The 21,754-nt window shown below is 38.0% G+C and overlaps 1 protein-coding gene across 4 annotated transcripts; it reads right to left on the reverse strand.

Moving 5' to 3' along the window:
• Positions 1 to 13,488: 13,488 nt before the first annotated feature.
• C4H6orf52 (chromosome 4 C6orf52 homolog) lies at positions 13,489 to 21,729 on the reverse strand. 4 transcript variants are annotated; one of them, XM_072603811.1, is made up of 4 exons: positions 21,645 to 21,729; positions 15,798 to 15,857; positions 15,090 to 15,126; positions 13,489 to 13,970 (listed from the first exon to the last, which is right to left on the reverse strand). In XM_072603811.1, exons 1-4 carry the CDS (start codon positions 21,723 to 21,725, stop codon positions 13,828 to 13,830), a joined length of 321 nt encoding a protein of 106 aa, XP_072459912.1. In that variant the 5' UTR covers positions 21,726 to 21,729; the 3' UTR covers positions 13,489 to 13,827. The 4 variants fall into 4 exon arrangements, with proteins under 4 accessions (XP_072459912.1, XP_072459909.1, XP_072459911.1 ...); XM_072603808.1 differs by having other exon boundaries at positions 15,798 to 15,984; positions 21,645 to 21,727; XM_072603810.1 differs by lacking the exon at positions 21,645 to 21,729 and adding an exon at positions 16,789 to 17,024 and having other exon boundaries at positions 15,798 to 15,984.
• Between the last annotated feature and the right edge of the window lie 25 nt (positions 21,730 to 21,754).

The raw sequence follows: 21,754 nt of genomic DNA on the forward strand, positions 1-21,754 counted from the left end.
CTATAGTACAAGTGTTCAAACTATTAAATGTCTTTTTTTTTTTAATGAATGATGTTTCGTATGATTCTTTATGGGGCTATAGAAACATATACAGGCCAATACAGAGTTGCTAGAGCTGAGATTAGTTCCAACCATTCTGGAAAGCAATTTGGATTTTTTAAAAAAGGTACTAAAATATTCATATCCATTGACTCCACTATGTATGGATTCCACTATGACCTTACCTCAAAATGGTAAAAGACATGGAAGAGGATGAAGAGGAGAAGCAAAGGTACTATTTTTAAGTTAGAAACAAAAAAGTGTTATCTACTTTAAAATTAGAAATGGAAATTTTTTATGGTCAATGGTCCAAAATGCTAAATATGTCACATGATCTATATACAGTTTCCATTTTTTTTTAGGATATACTTGTACTTAGATGACTTTTTCCAGTTCATCACACTGGACAAGCACAAAAGCTTTATCCAGGACACTAAGAACCAACCCTTTGAAGAAATTTACGTCACCATTCTCTTTAGCAATCTTCTTCCAGTAGTCCCAGTGGACATGAAATCAGCTCCTTTGCACCCAGACTGCATTATCATTTAGCACCCTACTATATCTAGTAGTATAAAAGGATAGTAGAATTAGCATTACTAACAGTAATACTAATAGTGCTATAAAAAAATAGTTCATGCTTGCTATACAGCCACCAATTATGTAATTATCCAACTTATCACAATATGTGTCCTTAGGATCTGGGAGCATACCTTTCACAGTATCATAGATTCCAAAGTTGTCAAAAAATAATATCCTATACTAAAACATTGAAACATCAATAAAAGCCATAAATTCCATCAGACTAGATGATTTTATTGGGTAGTCTCCCAGACCTTTGCACTCTCCTTCTGTGCCGGACTTCCCAATGCCAGATGCCAAGCAAGTTCTTGCAAAATCCAAGGGGTAGATAAAGCTGAGAGAAGCTGTTTCAGCTGCATCACCAGAGGCAAGATTTCTAGCAAAATACCTCCCAACCTGTGAGTGCTTGGCTACTCATTTCCAAAATACCTGCTTATACTTACCTTTAAAAGAAGAGTTTAGGGGCCTGGCTAGGGAAATATCTGATGACATTTCCAAATTACCTTGCCAGAAGGAAAGCACCTTGGAATCTGGATTCTACAATCCATTATGTGTTTGTACTTATTAGCAGTAATTTACCTAAATGCAGACACCTGCAGAAGTAGTTTGACTCAATCTCTTAGTGGGATTGGGGGCAGCACTACTGTATCAAAGACAGCAGCAGAAATGCCAGAAAGTCCTTGGTGAAGGAGATGGCCTATTCCATCATGGTTGCAGAGTGGGCAGGTGGTGGAGTTGGAGGCAGAGGGCAGGAGTAAGAGGGCCTAATATCAGGAACCCATTACAGTTTTGCTGCCTGCAGGGCCCCTCACCACAACTCTGAGCAAAATGCCTTGATTATTATTTTTTTAACAGTTAAAAGAAAAAAGGAGAAACAAGATACCCAGAGTGATCATGTCAAGCAGCACAGAGAGTAGGGGGAATTGTGCAGTCACTTACATCAACAATGCAATATAGCTGTTATCTTCATCTTGAAAGAAAAAGTGAAGTGACTTTAAGGAATGCACCTCCTCACTCCAAAATGGTAGGGTGATGGATTGTTCCTAAAGGAAACAGGAGGGAGCTATCAATAAGATTAAAAATGAGCTGAGGTGAGGACAGAAACCTTCTTAGGAGGTTGGAAAGTTGAAGAACGTTCCACATAGAAAAAAGAGAAGCAAACACAGAGCTGAACACAGAGTTTAAAAACAGATCTGAGGCTTTTCTAAAGAAGAGGAGAAAACTGGGTAATTGGTTAAGGAAGCAGGTGCTTGTCAGCCAAAGAAGGATATCGCAGAAGCTGTCTGTTGAGAGATCATTCAGTGGGGGTCTAGTAATCCAGCTGAGACTAGTAATAGTCACTGATCATTTTCTGGTCAGAGGTCCTGAGGCAGCTATTTGATGACGTGAGAAACACAACAGAGATCTGTTGTCTTCCTGGGGCAAGTATCCAAGATATCACAGATATCTTGCTCTGACTGATCAAAATGGATAACAACTACCCACTTCCAGTGATTCATAAGGTAACAAATGGAACAGCCAAAAGGAACTTAGTATTGCCAGAAATGATGAAGCCTTGAGCAAGAAATGGAAGATCCTAAAGGCACTCACTCACACATTCAAGACAAGGGATGATACACAGGATAAAATTTGATTTTGAACATGAAAAACTGGTGAGAAATACAGTATCTGAGAATGGGATTTGGACTTTCGGACCACAGTTTAAAATATAGGCATGGCAGACTCTCGGCGAAAAATAGAGTACATCTAACAAAGGCTAGTAAAAATGTAATTGTCTGAAACCTTAATAATATAATGAAAAGAGCTTTGAACTAAAGAGGATGGGGGATGGAGAAGACTGCACCTATATACGTATATATGTATGTCTAAATACACACACATACACATACACACACACACACACATATATATGAATAGTAATAATGAAGCAAGGATAGCAATTGAGATACCTAGTAGCTCATAGGAAATAAGAAAGCAGACAGTTGTAAAACCCCTAATTTCAAACCTCTGTATAAAAATGGCCAAAATTTAGGTGTCAAGAAAAGCAACTAGAGGTCTTAAAAGAAGGAAATATTGACCATAGAGTTTCTGAGACTTGGTGGGATGAAACCTATAGCTAGAATATGGCTTTGGATGGTTATATCTTAATTAAAAAAAAGTGAAATATATAAAAAGGCAGGGTAGCAATTTCTATTAAGAAAGTATATTCATGTGAAAAATTCAGGAATCCAAGGAAGGAAACATGATGGAGAAAACCTACAAAGGGAGAAATAGATATGAGTTTGTCACTGGAATATACTATAGACCACATGGACAGAAAGTAAATAAATAAGTCTGAGAAACAGATCAACAAGCCTATCACAGAGGCATGATGTGAAGGGGAACTTCATTTATCCAAACATCTGTTGGAACTTTCCCCGCCAAAAGCAGAGCTGCTAATAATGTTTTTACTTGTTTTGATGGTAATTTCCTCCACCAAAATGTGGAGGAACCAACAAAAGGAAATTCTATTCTGGATCCAATTGTTACCAGTAAGTAGAAATTTGTTGCTGAAGTGGAAATGACCCAAAGACTGGGAGGAAGTGAATGTTTCTGCTTAATATCAGTGAAAGAGAGGAAATCCTGGTTTAGTCAGACATGTTTGAGAAAGCAGATTTCAAAAGGTTCAAAAGAAATATAGGGAGGATCTTAAGTACTAAAATTCTTCAGGGAAGGTCTATTTAGTCTTAAGTTCCTCAAGAATGAAATTCTGAACACACAAAGGGAAGCAATTGTAGTGAGGAAGTAAAATGGATTTCCCTAAGGAGATCAACATGGATGCATAGGGAAATCCCAAAGCAATTCAGATTTCTTTAAATTGCAAAATATGGAAATAAGGGCAAATAACTAAGAAGGAATATGATGAGTATGACATAAATCCTGTAAAAATGGTAGGGGGGAGGAGGAGGGAAAGAAGAAGGGGGTGGAGAGAGGGGGGAGGGAGAAGAGAGAGAGAGAAAAAGAGAGAGAAAAAAGAGAGAGAGAAAGAGAGAGACAGAGAGAGAGAGAGACAGAGAGAGAGAGAGAGAGAGAGAGAGAGAGAGCGCGTGCGAGAGAGCCAGTCAATCAAAGAAGGTCCAAGACCATCACTTGGAGGGGATAGAAAGGTGTGCTGGTCAATATTTAACAAGCCCTTGGGTGGGGGGAGGGGGGAATGTAAGAATGATAAACTTTTAAGTTGCATCATTAACATTCTCTCCACCACTTTCCTAAGTCTAGATAATCAGTAAAACAATGAAACAACACCTGCTTTATAGCATTTGCTGCTTTCCAATGTGTAAATGCATACACTGAAAGACTGACAATTATGTTGGCAGTGATCTGTCTCAAGTACACCTCTGGGTAGAGGGGACAATGGTAATTCACAACAGAAGGAAGGTAGTGATGTCCAATTCTTATTTTACTTCTCTTTTCTCTGCCGATGAGAATGACCTCTGAGCTGGAAATGACAGAACACAAATGGCTAGGGAAGTTGATACCAAGTAAGATGATGGTAAGAGAATACCTAGCTGCCCTGAGTGAATTCAAATCATCTGGTCCAGATCAATTACACATTTGGGTACTGGAAAAACTGGCAGCTATTGCTGCCAAATCTCTGTCAGTGGTATTTGAAAGATTATGGAAAATGAGAGGTACCACAAGATTGGAAAAGGGCAAATGTCCCAAGTTTGAAAAAAGAAGAAAAAGATTAGTAGGTGGCTGCAATTCCTGGGGAAATTCCGGAGCAGGGGTGGGGAACCTGAGGCCTCAAGGCCACATGTGGCCCTTTAGGTCCTTGGATGTGGCCTTTTGACTGAGTCCAAGTTTTACAGAACAAATTTTTTTATTAAGGGAATTTGTTCTGTGAAGTTTGGATTCAAAGGGCCACATTTGAGGACCTAGAGTGAGCAGGTTCCTCATCCCTGTTCTAGAGTGAATCATAAGAGAAATGGCTAGTAAACATCTAGAAAAGGGGATGATTACAAAGACCCAGCATGGATTCATCACGAACAGTTCATGCTAACTTTATTTCCATTTTTTTTGACAGGGTTACATCCCTACAGATTTAATTTAGTTGAATTTTGGAGAAGTTTTTTAAAATAAAGTTTCTTATATTTTTCTCATAGATAAGCTAGAGAGTTGGACTAAGTAATAGAGTTAGATTTAGAAGTAGTAAAAATAGATGAACTTGAAGAGTCGTCATCAATTTTGTTGCTAAGTCAACTTCGTAGCCATGTTCAACTCTTAATGACCCCATCTGGGGTTTTCTTGGCAGTCACCGGAGTGGTTTGACATTTCTTTCTCCAGCTCATTTTACAGATGAGAACTGAGGCAAGTCTGGTTAAGTGATATGCCCAAGGTTACACAGCTAGTAAGTGTCTGAGGCCAGATTTGAACTTCCTAATTCCAAGCCCAGTGTTATATCCACTGTGCCACCTACCTGCCATTGTAGTTATCAATCGATTGACATAGAACTGGAAGGAATTCTCGAGGAATCCATACTTGGCCTCCTGTTATGTAACATTTTTATCAATGACTTGAATAAAGCATAGATGGCAGGTTCATTAAATTTGCATGACTAACATATAGGATGGCAGAGTCAGAATTCAAAATGATTTTGTGGCTAGAACACTGGGTAAAATATGATGAAAATCATTAGGGATAAAATGTAAAGTCCTATAGTTCAATACAAAAAAATCAGCTTCACAAGTACCATATAGATGAGGCACACTTAGCAGCTCTGAAAAAGATATGGGGGGTTTGGAGGACTGCAAAATCAAAAAGTAAGTGGTGTGATTTGGCCACCTAAAGAGCAAATATGATCTTAGGCTGCTTTGAGAGAGGTATAACTTAAGGAAAAGGAGATACCCTGCCCTAGTCAGACCACACCAAAAGCATTATTTTAGACATCACAGTTTAAGAAAGATGTTGATAAGTTCAAGAGCATCCAAAGAAGGGCATCCAGGAAGGAGAAGGACTTTGAGTTTGTGTTTCATGAACATCAGCTGGAAGGAACTGGGAGTGCTTAATCTAGAGAAGAAAAGTTTTGGGAAGGAAGGACATAATATCTACTTTTAAACATTTTAAGTTGTTGAAAAAAGATTAAGAACAAAAAATGGTCTGTTAAGAGCTGACATAAACAACTCCATTTTGTTCTGTATTTGCCTCCCTCTTTTTTTTTTGCTCAGCACATAGTTCAGGGAAAGCATAAAGCAAAATGTTACTCTCCTTCAATATCTCCTCTTACTTATTTTATAAAAGATGATTTCAGTAGCTCAAGAGAGTTGTCCCCTTCTCTTTATTTTGTCTGATAAAGTATGTAGTCCACCCTTTATGAAAGTTTATTGAGTAAGAAGGTACTGTTTTCTTTGGTCTAGTGTCAATGGCTATGCTAACATGGATATGTTCTTTCCTTTCTAACAATTTAAGCATCCCCTTTCTGTTGTATCTTTTCCTGTTTAAGTGCTGTACCTGTTCTGCCAAATGACTTTGTAAGAAGCATATCTTATTTTTTGTTACTCTCTCTGACTCACATATATTTGGAGAGGAGAATATATATATATGTATATATATACATGCATGTGTGTATGAATGTATACACATATATGCAGGCTATGTGTATGCATATATACACACATATACACACATGTACATACACGTATTATATATATGTACACTTGTATAAGTATTTAGATCTATCAGGAAATGAAAGATACAATAACTGCAAAAGATCTGGTCTCTTTAGACACAGGAGTGATGGAGTTACTTGATCAAAGATAGACCAAGGTGAACTGAAAGACAGAAGTTACAGAAGAAGACAAAATATGAAAACAATTCTGAAAAGACTAAACTTCAAAATCTCATATATACACATCTACCTCTACATGTAGGACAGAACTAGTAATATTGGACAGACAGCTCAGAGACTTTTTTTTAAGTTAATTTCTTTTTTCAAATGAAGATGTGCCTTCTCTTCCTCTAACTTACATACCCTGCATTGAGAACACACAGCCACCTACACACTGTTACAAACATGTGTAGTGCAGAAAAACATATTTCCACATTGGGTATGTCCCAAAACAATGTCTCAATATGCATTCAATCCATCAGCCATCAGGAATTGGTAGCATATATGCACACATATAAATCCATACACATGCATGTGTGTAGACACTTGTGTGTATATATGTATATATCATCTCCCAAGCTAACACATACATCCATCACCTACTGAAAGTGTGTGTCAAACTGTGAATAAACTGCATTTTACCGATCTGCCTGTATCATGTCTTGGTATATTTGGGCAACAGCTAGTAAGGACCCTGAAAATTCTTGTAACCAATAGCTTTGTGGAGAAGGGATCAGAATTGTTCTGTGTCATTCCAAAGCGCAAAACAAGAAATAATTGATAGATGTCCCAAAGAGTAAAATTTTTTTTAAGGTAATTTTTTTGCAAATGAAGATCTGTTTTCTCTTTCTCCAAGATCACTGCCTCCCTCCCTTAAGAAAACAAAACAAAACAAATCCCCTGTTATAAACACATATGGTACAGCAAAACACATTTCTGCATTGGCCATATCCAAAAAGTGTCTCACTCTGCCTTCTGAATCCATCAGTTCTCTATCAGGGGATTGGTAAAATTATTCATCATGACTCCTCTGGAGTTATGATTGGTTATTGTGATCAGGGTTCCTAAATCTTTCAAAGAAAGCACAGAAGCAATAAGTGTACAGTAGTATATAAAAGCCACATAACCATACGTAAGCAAGGAATAAAAATAAAATGATTAATATTTTCAAGGCTAGCTTGTACAGGAAATGCACCAGAACATACTAAAAGCATACCCTCCAACGGCCCAGGGATGGATCACTGGATCATATTTCAACCTGGAAGAAATTTTAGAGATCCTCTATCCAACCCCCTCATTTTATAGATGAGAAAACTAAGTCAGGGAGAGACCCAGCAACTTGCCTGAGTCACTTAGCTAGTAAGTGTCCAACAGGGGATTTGGGCTTAGATATTCTCTTCTCCTAGTCCAATGTCCCATTTACAACACACAGTGGTGTTGAACTCAAATAGAAATGGGGCCACTGAACAGTGTATATGGAGCCATGCAGGTGTGTATTGACTTAGAAAACCACACATTAACATGATCTGTGTTTCATTTTATTTTTATTTTGCTAAATGTGTCCCAATTACGTTTAAATCTAGTTTGGCTGCACTCAGGAAGATTGCAGTCTCTTGTGGTGTTTGATACTTCTGAACTAGAGTATGTTTCTTCTGGGATATGGTTTAAACCACAACTACTCCAAGAGAATGTGAATTTGGGAGGATTTTGAAAAAAGAAAAATGCTAGATTTTTAGTCATGCCTAGATATCAGTCTTACAAAAGGGTGATGCACGCTACGCAGCTCAGAAGAACATCATTTAAAGAAGTTCCCTCCCCCCCGACATGGCAGTAATTATTAGAATAGTGATTACTTTAGTTTCCTGCCAATATATTTACTTTTTCAAAGGACAAATCATTTCAGAAACTGTTCCTGAATATTTTTTCTCTCCTTTTTAAAAGAAAAACATAGTATATAATGTATATGGGTAAGCTTCGAGAAAACGTTTTTAAAGGGGACACAATGGATATGAATATACTTTGAAAAATATTATAATAAACACATAATATAAGATCAACATGAAAGTGCCTCCAGTCTCAGAATAAAAGGCATGCATTTTTTTCGATCATTCACTCTACTGTAGTAATGATAATACTAAAAGAAAGATTGAGGCCTCTCAAAAGTTAAAGGCAAAATTGGTTTCTGCCATTCATTCATGTGTAGTGGCTCTTTATTTTTAAGGACTCTCCACAGACCAAAACGTTTCTGTTCCTGCTGGGAAAAGCTGGGAATATGTTCTTATCTTTGTTTAGCTTGCAGCTACTGAAAGGACCATCAAAGATAAAGTGTTTATTTGGGGGTTGTACAATATGGTTATGCAGCTTAAATTAGCACTTCAAGGGGAGAATGTTTTTGAAGTGCAGCCCCAAAGGAACAACCTGTCTTTCTTTACGACTGACTGGAAAAGGGAATTTTAAAAACTTCAAAATAAAATTTGACTTTGTTAGAATGATAATAATAAGTAGAAAATTTCATTTTTACTTCTGGTGTCAAAATTATCAAATGCTAGATGCAATTGCGTGTAAGGGGGACATAAATCACACATTGGTGAAATTACCTAGATTAGACATGGCATCATTAGAAATTAAGTTACTTCTGTGATGGTGCTCTGTGCAGCCCATTGTCAGGGAATGTTAGAGCTGCAAGGATCATGTAAATCAGTTGGTACAAATGACATTTCACAGATAAAGAAGCTGAGGTCCTGAAAGTTTAAGTGACTTTTTCCTAGGTCACATGTGTAGCAGGTAGAAAAGATGGAAGTCAAATCCAGGTCCTGCCACTCTAATAAGCTAAAGCATACAACAAAACCTTCTTCTCTTTCTAAAAAACCTTTTCTCATGAATGACCACTGCCACAGGCTGATTCTTGCTTGGATAGTGTGAAATTGGTAATTGATGATTAACAGTAACAAGCTTTAGTAACCACTGCAACCAATTTCTAGGGCTTAGATTTGGATTTATTTTGTATAGGCCTTGGTAGAGGATTTTGTAAGAGACTTCATAGGAGACTGTGCACGCAACTGAGACTGGACCTGCCTTGTGGGAGAAAAAGACCGATGGAAAATGATTCAACCTGGTCAGGAGATATTTTTTCCTAGTAATTGGATCTCTTTGGTGAAGCAGGTATTCAATTGGGGACTTTCCAGAGAAGGGCCAACTCTGAATTTTCCTTGTCACTATAGATTCTGCACGACTCACCCCTCTTTTTGCTAGTCAGTATAACTATGGACAAATCACAGTCTTAGTTTAATTTGCAGAACGGGATCTCATGTAACTAGCAAACTGTATAAAAAGTTGCTCTGATCATAAAGTATATCTTTGGTCACTGAGGGGTAACTGATCTCTATTACTGGCAATTGGAGCCTTGCTAATAGATTATGCTTGGACTTTTGTGCCTCAGTTTCTCTTCACTGCAGATTTTTATTGAGACACTATATATTTCTTTCTACTTAAGAATTCTCAGTGAACTTTGCAATTCACAATGACAGTGGCTTAATTTAAGACATTCTCTGCCCCCCCCAAACTAATACCAAAATGCATGAAAACTTTTTGAAAATTTTTGTTTTTACAAACTTAATTTTCCCAATGTATCCTTTCCTCTAGAGAGCCACCCCTTATAACTGAAGGGAAAAAAAAATCAACATTAACCAACATAGCCCCAAATCTGACATTATATTCATGGTTTACACTTTCCTCCCTTATAGGGGCAGCTAGGTAGTGCAGTGGATAGACCACCAGTGCAGGAGTCAGGAAGACCTGAGTTCAAATCTCACCTCAGACACTTGACACTCACTAGCTGTGTGATCTTGGGCAAGTCACTTAACCCCAACTGGCTCATCCTGGGTCATTTCCAGTCATCCTGACGAATGTTTGGTCACTGGATTCAGATGGCTTCTCTGGAGGAGAAGTGAGGCTGGTGACCTGCACAGCCCTCCCTCACTCAAAACAAAGTCAAGTGCAAGCCATGTCATTACTTCTCTGATGGTATGGTCTTCTTCGGCAACGAAAGATGAACGTACTCTCTTATATTATAAATTCAGGTACACTAACTTGTCATTCTTCACAAATGACACTTCATTTCCTCTCTCTATGCCTTTGTACTGGCTAAACCCTGTGCCTGAAATGTTCTCCTACCTCAACCCTGACTCCTGGATTCCTGGGCTTCTTTTCAAAAGTTAGCTAAAATCACATTTTCTGCAGGTGATCTTTCAGGATACCCATCCCTCCCTCATCCCCCATTACTTTCTTCTGAAATTACATTCTGAGATTACCTGAGATTACACAGTATATATCTTGTATTTATGTAAGTGCATATTTGTGTTATTGCTCAGAAATCACATACAGCTAGAGAGTGTTCTGGAAATGGAAGAATTCCTTCTGCATCTTTAGTGCAGTTGGCATATCAGCAACATTTGTCCAAACAAGCTAGACAAGAGAATCACAAAATAAAACCTAAGTAGGCAAAATTTTCACTGTATATCCCCTTCTCTCCCTATACCCTCCACATCACAGACTGTTCACATCTTATTTCAGGTGCCTAATTTTCTCTTCCCTTACCCCTGCAAATTCACCTTAGGAGAGGCTCTGATCTCAAGCATTATGCTTAAAGCCTCACTAAAGTTGATCTACAGCCAAAATAGTTCAGTTGGGAGAGTGTTAGCTGAAGATCTAAAGGTACTTGGTTCGATTCTGGCTTTCTGCAGGAATTTGGGACAGTCTAGGTAGCACATTGGATAGAGTATGGGACCTGGAGTTAGGAAGACCTGAGGAGTTCAAATACGACCTCCAACATTCAGTAAAATTTACTACTCCGACAAATATGATCTGCGTGACTCTGGGTAAATCACTTAACCCTGTTTGCTTCATTTTCCTTCTCTGTAAAATGAGCTAAAAAAGGAAACAGCAAACCATTCCAGTGTCTTTTCCAAGAAAACTCCAAATGGCATCATGAAGAATCACTGAAAAACAAAAGTTGATCCATTACCTCTCCTAGGAGCATATGAATTGTCATACTATTAACTGTAGAAAGCAAGGCTAAGGGTTTTTTCCCTATTAATGAATGAACAAAGCATTAAGGGCTTACTGGGAGCAAAGCACAGCATTAAACACTAAGAATACAAACAGAAAAGCAAGTTAGTCTCTACTCTCAAGAAGCTTATATTTTAATGGGGAAAACAACACACATGGAAGATTTCAGCTTCAAGTCATATAGAAAAGTCTCATGGCCCTTGGGGTGGAAAGCAGATGGCAATACCTCTTTAATTTCTTTCCACTGGTAAAATGTCAGTTTCTAATGTTGAATCATGTGACCAAGGACTTTGGGGACAAAAATTCTCTTTTCTGGTCTTTTTTTTTTTGTTTGGAGGGAGGGAAGGCAAGGCAATTGGGATTAAGTGACTTGCCCAAGGTCACACAGCTAGCAAGTGTCAAGCGTCCGAGGTCAGATTTAAACTCAGGACCTCCTGACTCTAAGGCCAGTGCTCTATTGACTGCACCTCCTAGCTGCCTCTTTTCTGGTCTTTAATAGACGTGGCTGTAGCACCTGCTACAGCAGTTGCCAACCTGCATCTAAACATGGGTTGCTTTCTAGCCTACTTAGCTCATTTCCCTCCTGTCTTTCTCAGGGTATCTGCTTTAGCTAAGGTAGTTTGCCTAGCCTACGAGTAGCATAGGGATGGCAGGTTCTGCTTCCCTAAATGATGCCTGTGAGGGCTGGGTTCAAGACCGGTGGTCTGTGGGATGTTGCCACTCCCAGGGCTCTTGTGCTCCTCTACCACCTATTGGAGGCAGCTGGTAAGGAGCTGGTGTTGAGGAAGAAGGTGGATTCCTTCTCTACCATAGTTTCTCTCCTCACTGAGGGCTGCAGGAGCTGGACTGGAAGTAGGTTTGGTGACATAAGGGAATTCTTCCGTTTTCAAGACCGTTGAGTTCAGGTTCTTAAACAGCCTCCATGAAGAGACAAGGAGATGACAAAATGATAATGTTTGATTTGTCTGGTACGTGCCAACTCCCATGTCCCCTTAAGAGAATTAAAAAAAAAACAACAACAACAAACTTCCGATATCAGCCTATTGAGAGGGAAAGAATATTTTTGATCGAGTGGGAGCTGTTCACGTTGATATTTTAAACCAAGCTGGCTTGTTGCAATCTGAGGGAGATGGTGCAATGCACCTTTGAAGAGTTTGGCTTATCCTTTTTCTGGTGATGTTAGAACAACCTTTCAGGTAACTTTCATATTCCAATTCTTCATCCAGCTCTTGTCCAGTCAAGTCAATCCTTTTGAGGGAAAATAAAACTAAGTTTTCTAGCTAATCTTAAAAAAAGAAAACTGATAGATTGAAATACAGTGCATGTCCTTTGGTTATTGTAGTGACCCTACATTTTACAGCAACTAAAATGGACAATTAGTACGTTAGTAACAAGCTACGTTATACATGTATATGGCTCTCCTTTATGTAAGCAAATATACTGCAGCAGGAAGACAACATGGTCACCTGCTTTTATTCAAGTACTACCCTCAAGACCCTTTGAGTCAGTTCTCCACAACCCTCTGGCAAGTTAGAAGGATGGCTGGGGTTGTTTAAACAAACCAAACTAGTGATAAAGCTCATATTTTTTTTAAAAAAAAATATTGTACAAATTACTGCTAATGCCAGCTGTTTCTCTCCACAAAATAAGAGTCAAAATATTAAATGCTTAATAAATGCTTTAACTTGAGGACAATTAATCCAAAGGTCAGTAAAATGTAGCTTATAATGGCTAATCAACCTAAGTCTACCTCCTACAAAAATATAAATACATTATAGAAATACACTGATGCCACTGAATTAGTAATACTACAGCCATTTTATGTCCTGCATGAGTGCTAGTTCTACAGATTGGCTGTACAACCTAGGATGCAAGTGGAGAAGGAGATAAACCAAATATATATTATCTTTATAAATTCTCAGATTCCTAACCAAAAAAAATGCTCTATGGCACATAAGGCAGTAGTTTCAAACTTAAGTTATATTAAAAGCTTAAAGTCTCCACTGCACAGAAACATGGGGCACAATAGAGAATTCTATATATCACCATATAATGGGTGATAGACTCCTCCATTTCTAAACTGAGGCCAATGAGTCTTTTAAAGAGGTAAAGCTGTGTTCTGTTTTCATGGAGAGGAGAAAAAGAGCACAATTACCTTTTGAAAAATGTAAATAATTTTATTTTTTTTCCCCAATTAGATGTAAAGACAATTTTCAACATTCATTTTTTAAAGACTAAGTTCCAGTTTTTTCTCCCTCCTTAGGTTATACATGGAATTTTTAGATGTTGCTTGGGATACATTACCCTGAATCCTAAATAATGAGTAAAATGAATTTACTGGTTAAGTATCTTTATTTTTATTAAGGTCATTCTTCATTACCTCACTATGCTCGAATCCTTCCAACAATTATATTCAAACAAATGCCTAAGTAACAAAACAAAGTGTGACTTCTGATCTACTCCAAAAAGTATCAACATAGCCTCTATTCGCAGATTTACTCCTGGATGTCATTTGGGATTCTAGAAACAACAGTATCCAGAGGCTGCCAGTGACAATTCATTAGGGAGTCATAGAGCTCTTCACTTCCCACCATAAATTCCTTGTTCAGGTTCTCAATATCCAAGGGAATCTGTGGATCTGCAAAAGCCAATAGTGCATGAAAGACTGGCTGGTTTCACTAAACAATTAAACAGCTGATATTGTCAATGATTGTCCCACAATAATTTTAAATGAGCATTTTGTAGTCTTTAAAAAGGTTTTGTTTTTTTTTTTTTAAGTGTAATGTAGTCAAAATAGGAAAACTGAAGTTTAAATACCTTTTAAAATTAATTTTTTTTATTTTTGGAGAGTCCTCACATTTATTTTAATAAAAATAGTCATTTAGATTTACAACAAATAGTCCCTCTTTTGTCCAAAACTTAAAGTGATACATTTCTTAAATATATTATTTTCAGACATTAAAATTCTACTTTCATGTTCAAATAACAGCCAAAGAATGAGAACTCTTGAGATGTGAGTAAGATGATTATTTCTTTAACTCAACAAGGCCGAATATTTTAATTTGTCACTGGCTACTGAGAGTCCCCTACACATTTCAGCAGAAAGAGCTTTAAATCTTCCCCCTTTTTTCACAACCTGCCTGACTGCAGCTCTCCCGTCCTTAGGAAGACAAAAAGAACATGTTTTCCCTTCCTCTCATCATCATTGTCCCCACCTGAGCTCCCACACCCACACACTTTGAAACAGTAGTAAGTACTCACTGAAAAAAACCCTATCTTTGCCAAGTCAAACAGAAATATGGTACTCATTGCCAAATCCTGAGCAGGTAGGATGAAGGAGGGGAAGGACCCCCCCCCCCCCAATTTAGCACCATATATCAGTAGGGTTGGGAGGGATCTTAGAAAGTATCTAATTCAACCCCATGATTTCGTTGAATTAACTATGAGATAAACAGGCAAACTGACTTGACCAAAGTCACACAGCCAGCTTTATAGCAGACCCAGGATTCAAACCCCAGTCCTGACTCCTAGTAATCTGGTACTGTTTCTATAGCTTTATCTTAAACACTAAGCCCTGGCTCCATAACAATGGCTACACAGCTGTACCACATCCCATTCAGCCAATACTTAGTAAATTGCATCGTGGGTTACACAGAACTTTAGTTTTTAGCCTAACATTCCAGTTAGTGTCAAACACGACAAGGATCACTAATATACGTTTCAATCAAAGAAGCAAATAGATGAGTATTTCCATTACCTTCAGTTTGCTCCTCATCATTACTTGTAGTCCAAGCCTAAAATTAAGCATCAAGATCTTAAAAGAAAGGCTACTACTCTAACTACATAATAATCATTCATTCTGTAGAAAGTTGTGCTATCTGAGGGAGCAGGGAACCCATGAAGGGTTCTGAGGTTAGAACCCACAGAGAGTTACAACACAGGTGAATTATAGCCAAGAAAGGGGAAAAAAAATCCCTGACCACACACCAAGTTTGTTTTTTTTTTTCCCAATCTGTCCAATGAGGAGGGACTAGATATGATTGTTAAAGTCCCAACCCAGTTTAAAAATTCTTACGTCTTCTACAAAAGGCCACATATCCTTCAATACACTTTCCTTACAAATAAGTTGTATTTAAAAAAATGTTTCAAGTTATACAGCACTGTGAAAGGTGGAATGCCTTTTTCAAAAGTCATGAAAATGAAACAATCTGAGTGAACAAAATCCAAAATACTAATTTAATCATAATTGTTTAAGCTCAGAAGAAATTTACCATAAAATTATCTTTTGCATAAAGGTAACTGTATTTTCAACTCATTTATCAATGAAATGCTTTTAGTACCTAATACCACTCTTTTGTCTTAAAATAGAAAAGTATATTGGAATGTGAACTTTTGTGTTTATGGAATAAAGTAAATATTTAAGTCAAGGGAACATAAAATACAGCAAATTCACTTAAATAATTACCTCTGACACAGCTGGAATTTCAGCTAGATCTTTTGGGTTCTCCTTTGCAGAGCAGACATTCTGAATATTCTCATAAAATAAAAAGTTATAGTTATATTCAAAACATGGTTCAAAATCAGACTGCAAATAGCAGGTTTGGTGTTGGTAATAGGTACCACAGTCGTCAAGTTGCAACTCAGCCTTCATCCTAATAGAGAACAAAATCACAAGAAAAGGTAATGTGGCACATTGGAAAAATTGCTGGCGTAGGGGTGAGAAGGTCTTGGTTTACACACCACCTTTGCCACCTCTGTGACCATGGGCAAGTTACTGTCCTGACTGGGACTCAATCAATTCCTTTTTCGATAAGATGAGGAGTCAGATGAAAATTTCTAAAGTCCTTTTCAGTTTCAAGTTTAGTCCCCTAGAATAATTTACAAATAACTGCACCCCTCCCCCGCCTGAGTTTCATTTCTAATTTAAAAAAAAATCACCAGTCCAAGACTATTTAAGTTTCATTTGTTTCAAGAAACATTTTTAAAACATTTAAATGGTCAGAAGCTACATGAGACCCAAATCACTCATATCTTTCCTTTCTCTTTAAAGGTAAAAAAAGAGGAAAAGAAATCTCACCTTTGCCAGTACCAGAAATAATTGTTTTGTTGAGTCAAGTCAAAATCTAGAGAAGTCGAACTCCCAGCCATTGCTGTCGAAGGTCTAGTTTTAAATAACAGTAACAAAGCCAAGCATAGAATTTGCTTTGAACAAACCTTCCTGGCTTTCTGAATAAATACTGCAACCAATTCTTGATAAACACCTGCTTCAGAGTTAATGAACTCAGCTGTTTCACTGTGATTAATTGCAAAATTCTCACTCTATACAACTTTCACACAGTAACAGGTAAAAATAGTCACATCACAGTAATAAGCAAAAATTTAAGGCTGACTTTACAATTTGATGTTTTTCTACTTTCAAGTCTTCTGATAGGAAATTAAACAGGAAATAACAGTACCTCTCTAGGGCACTTTCTCTGTGTGGTTCTGCTTAGTTTTTTCCTCTGGCTGTAATCATGATGCCATCAAATTGCTGTAATATTTGACAGATGAAGGGAGTATGTAATTGATGAGTACAAACTGTTTTCTGGCCATGTCTTGCAGAAAATGGTAAAGGAATAAAAAGAATCAACAGCTTCGGTGCTATTAATAACAGGCGCCCCAGTGGCTGCAACTCAGATTTAAGAGAGAGGAGAGAGAAAAGAGGAAGAACAAACTTATGAGAAGACAAAGGATGTGCTGTGTAGGGTCTGGGGTCCTGGGCTCACATGCCGACCCTATTCCTTGCAATCTGCTTTCTTGGATCAATCACTTAATCTTTCTGGACCTCAGGGTTTTTGGTTCATAAAAAAACGGATTAATCCATCAATCCTTTAATCAAAAGGTGTTATTCATCAACTGACAAGCATACTGAATGCCAGGCACTGTGCTAGTTGGTGTATAAGATCCCTTCCAAAAATAAGTCTATGATACTATAATCCATAAAAAGTATTAAATTTATGGAACCAATAATTTTTTTTTTTACAAAAATCCATACAGTGCTTCAATAGAAAAAAAGACTATCTACAAATTGTATTTGGCTTTTAGGGGCTCCTTAATTGTCTTCCAAGACAAATACGAATTATTTTAACCCAAATATCCAATGGTAAAATGTTTATTACATTTAAATGTAAATTACAAAAGTAACAAATGCATTCAATTAGAATTCAGGGCCTTTTTATACCTTGAAGAGGAATACTACCGATTTGTTGAACACCAAATTCCTAAGAATGAAAGGAAACACTTTTGTATAACTCTCCATCAGAAATTTGAGGTAATTGTTTTTATTTTTGTGACTGATAGTTTTGTGATCTGATACATACATACATTGATAGCAGTGACTGCGTATGAAATAGTGGCCTGAATGGGCCCTGTGCAGAAACAGACAAGGCTTCAGAGTACTGCTTTATTACTATGATACTCAACAAGCCGTACTGACTCTTACCTAAATATAAATGCGAAAACAGAAACCAGGTCACCTTATCAAAGAGTAATCTCAATTTTAACAAAGTACATGGAACACAGACCAAGGTCACTCTCCATTAACATTCTAAGCCCCATTAAGTATGGTGAAAGTAGAAAGAGCCCTGGACCTAGACTCAGAAGTTCAGGGTTCAAATTCTAAATAACACAGGCTCCGTTAGCATGAGTATCTCTGAACCTTGCTTTCCTCCTATGCAAAATAGGCACAGCATTTCCACAATAACTCATGGGATTGTTGTGAGAAAAATAACACATTGTTAACCTCAAAGGGCTGTAAAAAATTTCAATTATTATTATTTCATGGTCAAAATTACACTAGTTCAAAAGTCTAAAAAATTTTCAAAGTCTTTCACACTTCATGTCAACTTAAGCCATGTTTCACAGAATTTCAAAAGTGCCTTGGAAGAACCTTGAGAAGGCATGTGACTAGTCCACCTTCCCCTCCCCCATCAAGTTTTCAACAAGTGAAACCTGAAGTCAAACAGGTCCTGAATATCATAAGACCTTTTCTGATTATTCAAAGGAAATCGTCAATTATTTAACTCCACAGTTTCTAATCATGAACTTTCCACCCCTTGTGTTTGTTGTTAAGTAGTATCCAACTCTTCATGAGCTCATTTGGGGTTTCCTTGGCAGAGATATTGGAGTGGTTTGTCTTTTCATTCTCCAACTCATTTTTACAGATAAAGAAACTGAGGCAAACAGGGTTCAGTGACTTACCCAGAGTCACACAGCTAGTATGTGTCTGAGGTCAAATTTGAACTCAGGAGGACGTCTTCTCGACTCCAAATCCAGGAGCTCTATCCAGCTGTGCCACCTAGTGCCTATAGAAGGTATAACCTCCAGTAAAATGTAAGCTCCTTGGGAACAGGAGCTTCTTATATAATAAGAGCTTAAGGATAATTGAATTTTAATTTTGCTAACTAAATCTTTAAAATCTCACTCATTTCAGTAAGTGGAAATGTATAAAACCATTGAATTAACATTCTTGAAATAAAAAAATTGAATATGTACTGTCACAAGCCACCGACGAGTTTTTCCCCCCCAAAATGATGTATTTATTCAAAAGAACAATTTTTATACTAACGATAACTAAGTGGTTCATAGAATCTACAGTGGAGTTATACAAAGCTTTAAAGAAATATGTTTTGGACGAATCCAACTGAACAGGCATACTGATATGTATTTGTTCATTTGTGCTTTATTCTTTCTGATGATGGAAAGCTGGCTCTTAAGGTAGTTCCAAAATTGCTCTTGCTAACTAATGAAGTGAGGGCAGGTAGGTAGCACAGTATAGATAGAATGATAGGCTTGGAGTCAGGAAAACTCATCTTGAGTTCAAATCTAGCCTCAGACACTTATTAGTTGTGTGACTCTGCAAATCACTTAATCTTATTTGCCTCAGCTTCTCATGAGTAAAATGAGCTAGAAAAGGAAATGGCAAACCACTCTAGTATAAAGATAAGAAAAAAAAAGCAAGAAAACCCCAAAGGCAGACATGAAGAGCTAGACATGACTGGAAAATGATTCAAAGACAACAAACTAATGAAGCAAAATGCTTTTTCTTTTATTTTTTTTTAAACAGAATTTTTAGTACCAAGAAAAAGTCAGGAAAGAGAAGTTATGGGTATGGAAGAAAATAAAACCTTACAGTATTTCTTGGCAAGTTTTTTCTTGACTCTTTAGTTACGTTAATTTCACAGGAATTGGATACGTCAGATTGGAGGATAAAGGATGGAAGGAAAGCTAAGAAAAATGTGGAGCTACCTTTTAGAAAGTCCCCAAAGCCAGAATCAACAAACATCTAAATATCTATGAGAAACACTATACTGGATACTGTGCTGTAACGCTACACCAAGAGCAACCTCTATACCTTAATAGTGAAGTCCAGCTAACCTTTTAATCTGGTCTTTCTGCATACCTACCCTCCAAAGAAAGGTCCCCTATTCTTCAGGCTTGGTTTCCAGTTCCTCCCTAGTTTGAGCCTTGCTTCAAGCATTTTATCTTAAAATGTAGGTTGAAAAATTACCTGCCTCAGGCCTAAGTTGCAAAGGGCCCAATGCTGGGGCATAGAGTATGTATGTATTTTTAAAATATTTGTTGAAGGGCAGAAGGTATCACTGATGGAAAGATCTGGAATCTTTAGTCAGTTAAACTACTCTGGGATTTAGTGTCCTTATTTATAAAAATAAGATGTAGTATGAATGACAGGACTGAATTGACTGAACATCAACAGGATAAATGAAAACAACTTTGAATGAGAGCTGAAGTCAGATTAAACGCTGCAGGCTCGTACTGCTCCCACAGGACAGCTAACATTTATATAACACTTCAAAGTATACAACGTGCTTTACGTAAACTAACCTTATTTGACCTTCATAATAACCATGTGAGTTTGGTACAGTTATGATTCCACTTAACAGATGAGGAAACTGAGGTCAAGATTGTTGACTGACTTGCTGCAGTCACTTAGCTACTAAGTATCTAAGTCAGGACTGAACCCATTTCTTCCAGAATCCAACTCTACCCACTTGGTTGGGGAAGGAGTAGAGACATGGAGTTTCCATTAAGGCAGAAGGTTGCAGAAAGTCTGTCAACTGCTGATAATATGTAATGCTCCTTGGGACGGGGATGATTTCACTTTTGTCTTTGTAACTCTAGTGCCTAGTACTAGCACTAGCCTGGCACACAGTAAGTCCTTAATTATCGTTAGTAAAATTATTGTTAATTGACTCTGTTGTATTAATCAATGTTTTGGTTAACTATTTTTCTTTATTACCATGGAAAATTTAATTGGCTGGGGACAGAAGTACTGGGTTTTACTTGTTTGCTTTGGAATAGATGTGATTTAACGGATATAGGGAACTATGGTAAGGAAACTTAGAGATTTGCCCAGCACACCGGCTAAGTGACTTCCACAGGGTCATAAAGCAGGTGTTGAAGTAGAAAGAGTCAAAGGGCCTGGGTTCAAATTCTGTTCAGAAGACTGCGTGAACTCGGCCCAGTAACTGCCTCCTGGAGCTTGTTTGTCTCCTATAAAATGCTCGTGTGTGGAGATGGTGCATTAGAGCCTCTGGAGCCATGATCTCAAACGAGCCTGACTCCGAGGCAGGCGCTGTGTCCACCCTCTTACCGAGCCTCTTCTATCGGAAATGACTGGCAATTAAAAGAAAGGTACCAACGAAACGTACCAACGAAAAGATCTAGGTAAATAAATGAGAGGGCGAGTTGGTACTACGTGATCTCAAAGCTCCCCACCAGCTCTAGGGATAGAGAGCAAAGTCATACAGGCCTTGGAACCCCAATTCCCCATTTTAGGGGATTTGGGACATAAAATCTATACTTACGGTATATTTTTAAAAGTTAAATTCCTGCAAATTCATAATTAAAATGACTCCTAAAAGTAAAACAAAATCCCTAAAACCGCAAAGGAAACTGACCAACAACTGTGAATTTGAACCCGGGATTCAGCTCGCTCAGATCTTGCTCCGCCCCCACAAGCCCCAGTCCCACCCCCGCTCCTCCTGTCCCCGCCCCTGTCCCCGCCTCCAGTCCCGGTCCTCGCCCCGCCCCTCGCTCTCCGTCCATCTTTTCCCTGTCTTCTCCCCAACCCTCCCCTACACCCGCAGTCACGTCCCGCCCCCGCCCTTTCGTCATGACGTAGCGGAAGTTTCAATTCTGAACTAGCATCGCCTGTCCAACTCTAAGAGAGTCCTTCTATCTCCACTCCCACGCTTTCCAGGAAGTCCTTCCATTCCCTTCAATTTTCATTTTTTGAATTGCTTTACTTTACCTTAGGAAAATCCATGGAACTGCCGTTATGTGACGAATAGTGTTCACTAAAACACAGGCGTGTAGGCGGGCAGCCCGGCATTGCCGGTGACGTCAACCGGGAGCGCCGGC

This window comes from Notamacropus eugenii, chromosome 4 (assembly GCF_028372415.1).
Source record: "Notamacropus eugenii isolate mMacEug1 chromosome 4, mMacEug1.pri_v2, whole genome shotgun sequence".
NCBI classification, from domain to species: domain Eukaryota; kingdom Metazoa; phylum Chordata; class Mammalia; order Diprotodontia; family Macropodidae; genus Notamacropus; species Notamacropus eugenii.

What these genes read in the sequence shown, in the direction of transcription:
- C4H6orf52 (XM_072603807.1), bottom strand. Translation starts at nt 16,480, where the DNA reads ATGGCTGGGAGTTCGACTTCTCTAGATTTTGACTTGACTCAACAAAAC. An exon ending in AAATTCCAGCTGTGTCAGAG is followed by an intron (nt 15,127 to 15,797) that starts GTAATTATTTAA and finishes GCTTAATTTTAG; the next exon opens with GCTTGGACTACAAGTAATGA. An exon ending in TGATGAGGAGCAAACTGAAG is followed by an intron (nt 13,971 to 15,089) that starts GTAATGGAAATA and finishes TGGCTTTTGCAG; the next exon opens with ATCCACAGATTCCCTTGGAT.